General features: G+C 52.5%; 1 protein-coding gene across 1 annotated transcript; it reads right to left on the minus strand.

Annotated features, from left to right (window-relative positions):
• Positions 1-358: 358 nt before the first annotated feature.
• Positions 359-1,630, minus strand: LOC136496713 (transcription repressor OFP8-like). Its single transcript, XM_066492466.1, has one exon. It carries the CDS (start codon positions 1,382-1,384, stop codon positions 500-502), a length of 885 nt encoding a protein of 294 aa, XP_066348563.1. The 5' UTR covers positions 1,385-1,630; the 3' UTR covers positions 359-499.
• Positions 1,631-3,262: the final 1,632 nt, after the last annotated feature.

Raw genomic sequence — 3,262 nt, forward strand, 5'->3', positions numbered from 1 at the left:
CCCCTTCACCTACCTGGTGTGGGGAGTGGGAGTGAGACCCAGGCCAGGAGGGGCCAGGGCCGGCCTGGCCGATCTTCAAAGCAAAATTCCACAGGAAGGATCGGTGATCAACAGCTCGGTTCGCATTGATCCTCTGCTGCGTCATCGAGCTGTAAAGGCACACGATTCCGCTCGCTTTTCATTTTGGGAACCAAAGTGGGGCTGCGGAGCGCGCGCTTCCTTTCTTCAACCTCACGGCGTGCCGATGCCGACACACGTACAGCGAAACAAGAAATGCTGTCAACTTTGCGTGATCTATCTAATCGAGAGAGCTCCAACGCAAGCAATTTGATCCGGCACGAATGTACAGTCAAGAACCAACTGAAATAGGTGTTGATTATAAACACGGCAAGATCCATGCATTCTCGTTGTCGCAAGCTAAGCTCACACCATTGCACTGTTACGCTAGCTGTGTCAGCTGGTGTTTGCTTGAGGTGCGTGGCTGTACCACGCATGCACGCTAGATGAGCAGCCTGTGCTTGTCGAGGAGGAGCCAGACGTGGCGGAACGCGGCGACGACGGCGCGGTGGTGCTCGGCGGCGTTGAGCGCGAGGTAGCACGCGAGGAGCTCCTCCAGGTCCTCCGACGACCGGATGCCGTTGGCCACCACCATCTCGGACATGCTCTCCGCCAGCTCCCGCTCCGGGTCCGACGACGTCTTCACCACCACCAGGCTCTCGTACAGCCACCGCCGCAGCCGCTGCTGCGTGGGCACGCGCAGGGACGTTGGCGGCGACACCTCCTCCTCCTCCTCCGCGGCCGCCTTCCCCTTCTTGATCGCGACGCTGTCGTAGTGGTCGCGTGACTCGCTCCGCCGCCGGCGCCGGCGCTGCTGCCTCCGGCCCCCCGCCAGCGGCGGCTTCACGTGGAACCCGCGCGCCCTGGTCGACGGCGTCGTGGCGGCCGACGTGGTGGCGCTGCTGACGCCGCCGCCGCCGCTCTCCGAGGCGTCGGCAACGGCGACGGGCACGGGCCTCGTGACGATGCGCCGCAGCTTGAGCTCGGGCGTCCCGGGCGGCGCGTCGAGGCCGCCGAGCCGCCGGTCGCCCGCGCGGCGGTGCACCACGTCGACGCGGACGTCCAGTAGGCCCGCCACGGCGTCGGCGGCGCACGGGAGGTCCCTGTCCTGGCGCGCGCGGTCCGCGCTGGCGAAGTAGTAGGACGCCCTGTTGGGGGACACGGCGCATGGCGGCGCTGGCAGCAGCGACGGGCATTGTTGGCCCTGCTGCGCCGGCGCGGGTGCATCCTTGTCCGCCTCGGCGGCGGCGAGGCTTCTGCACGGGCTTTGCTGCTTGCCCTTGCTCCGCCTCCTCCGGAGCTTCTGGAACCATTTGGGCGCCGGCATGGTGGTGTCACCGTGGAACGAAGCTAGGCAGCAGGGGACAGGGTCAGAGACCGGCGTCGGCTGCAGCCGCGCCGGGACAGGGGGAGTTGGTGACTGGTGTGCGTGTGCGTGAGCGGCTGCGCGCTCGTGGAAGTGGAACTGCAGCGCAGTCGCTGATCGCCTGGCTTCACCTGGGAGGCTGGGATGATGATGTGTTGCCCTGGCTGGTAGCGGAGGGCCTTGGGACTTGGGAGGAGCACTCGCAACTCGCATCGCATGATCAAGTTATACTGGAGTTGGAAAGCATGCTTTCGTGAATCGTACGACTAAAAAGAACGAAAGTAAGATAATTTTTTTTGTGTGATGTTTTTTTGGGTCGCTCTTTTTTTTCGGCCGTGCGAGCGATAGAAAAAGAAATTACCATCCTTGTGATCCCCGTCTGTTTTGAAGGAAACAAATCGATCACCTCTGGCCACGTGCATAGAAAGAAACAATAATCATGCATGAAAGGAAACAATCATGTGGTGTCCCTCTCTCACTCGGTCAGATATCTTTCATCTTCACGTAAACCGGATCGTCGATTGACGCTAGACCAACATCGACGCGCCCCTCCTGTCCTTCCCGTGGTGCGCTCTCGCGAATCCACGCCACCCCGCAGAAGACGCTGGACACCACAACGCCCCACCGCCGCCGCATGTCAGGCACTCGTCGGCCGGACGCCACGACGCCAATCCGGCCGTCACTTAGAAAAAAAAATTATGTTGTCTCATAGGACAAAAATATATTCTATGATAAAAAACTATGCATATGCATGTTCAATACTTAGATGTACTACATGATGGAGTTAACATGTTGGTTACAACAGTTCATGGTATTGCCCATAATTTGAAGGGTATTAAATTTAGACTGGGTGCATAGTATGCCACCTAGCTTTATTCTTGTAACTTCTACCTCTTTATGTGTTAGGTATAATTTATTCGCAAAGCTCAAGCAAGATAATTGGCAAAGATCAAGTAAGACGGCTCAATGAGGTTGGCTCTTAATTTTAGTGTTTCCAGCATGCAGACCTAAAATTAAAAAGTGGCTGCTCCTTAGAACATCAGTGGTGCCAAATAAAAGATGTGCAGGTTATATATGGTGAGACTGGTGAACCTTCTGCAATTTCCTAAACGAATATTCCCACCATTAGTATATAAGTCCATTCCTCTGCGTTTCTTCGTGCTCCCATTAGCATATAATATGAAAGTATTGTTGTGTTCATCACGACTTTCAGTTGACTACTCTCATTAGCATATACTTCCTCTGCTCCAAAATATAAGTCGTTATGGGATGCGTACAGGTCAAACTTTCTTAACTTTAACTAGGTTTGTAAAAATACGTGCAACATTTATAACTCTAAATAAGTTTATTATAAAAATATATTCAATGTTCTATGTAATGATACTAATTATGTATTATAAATAATAATATTCTTTTATATATAATTAGTCGAAGTTAAAAAAGTTAACTTCTCATAAAGCGAGAATGAATTCTATTTTGGGACAGAGAGAGTATATAAAAGTAGTGTTAAAAATATTTTAACAATCAAGTTCGTCTCTGTCTGATTGGTAAGCTTAGACATCATAATGGCATAAAAAAATTTCGACTCTCATGAACACCCTCATGAATCAGTGCAAAGCATCCCAATCCTACAACATACACGAATGGCAACCTTAAAGTTATAATATTTTCAAAGGGTGGACAATAAAGACCATCTTAGACGTTCTGGTATTAGAGTATATACGTGCAGACACATAGGCATGGTGGTGCAAGTGAGCAGCCAGCAGAAGTCGAGAGTCAGGGGGTGTTTGGATCCGATGAATAAACTTTAGTCCCTGTCACATTGAATTTTTAGATATC

This window comes from Miscanthus floridulus, chromosome 1, assembly GCF_019320115.1.
Source record: "Miscanthus floridulus cultivar M001 chromosome 1, ASM1932011v1, whole genome shotgun sequence".
In the NCBI taxonomy this organism is placed as follows: domain Eukaryota; kingdom Viridiplantae; phylum Streptophyta; class Magnoliopsida; order Poales; family Poaceae; genus Miscanthus; species Miscanthus floridulus.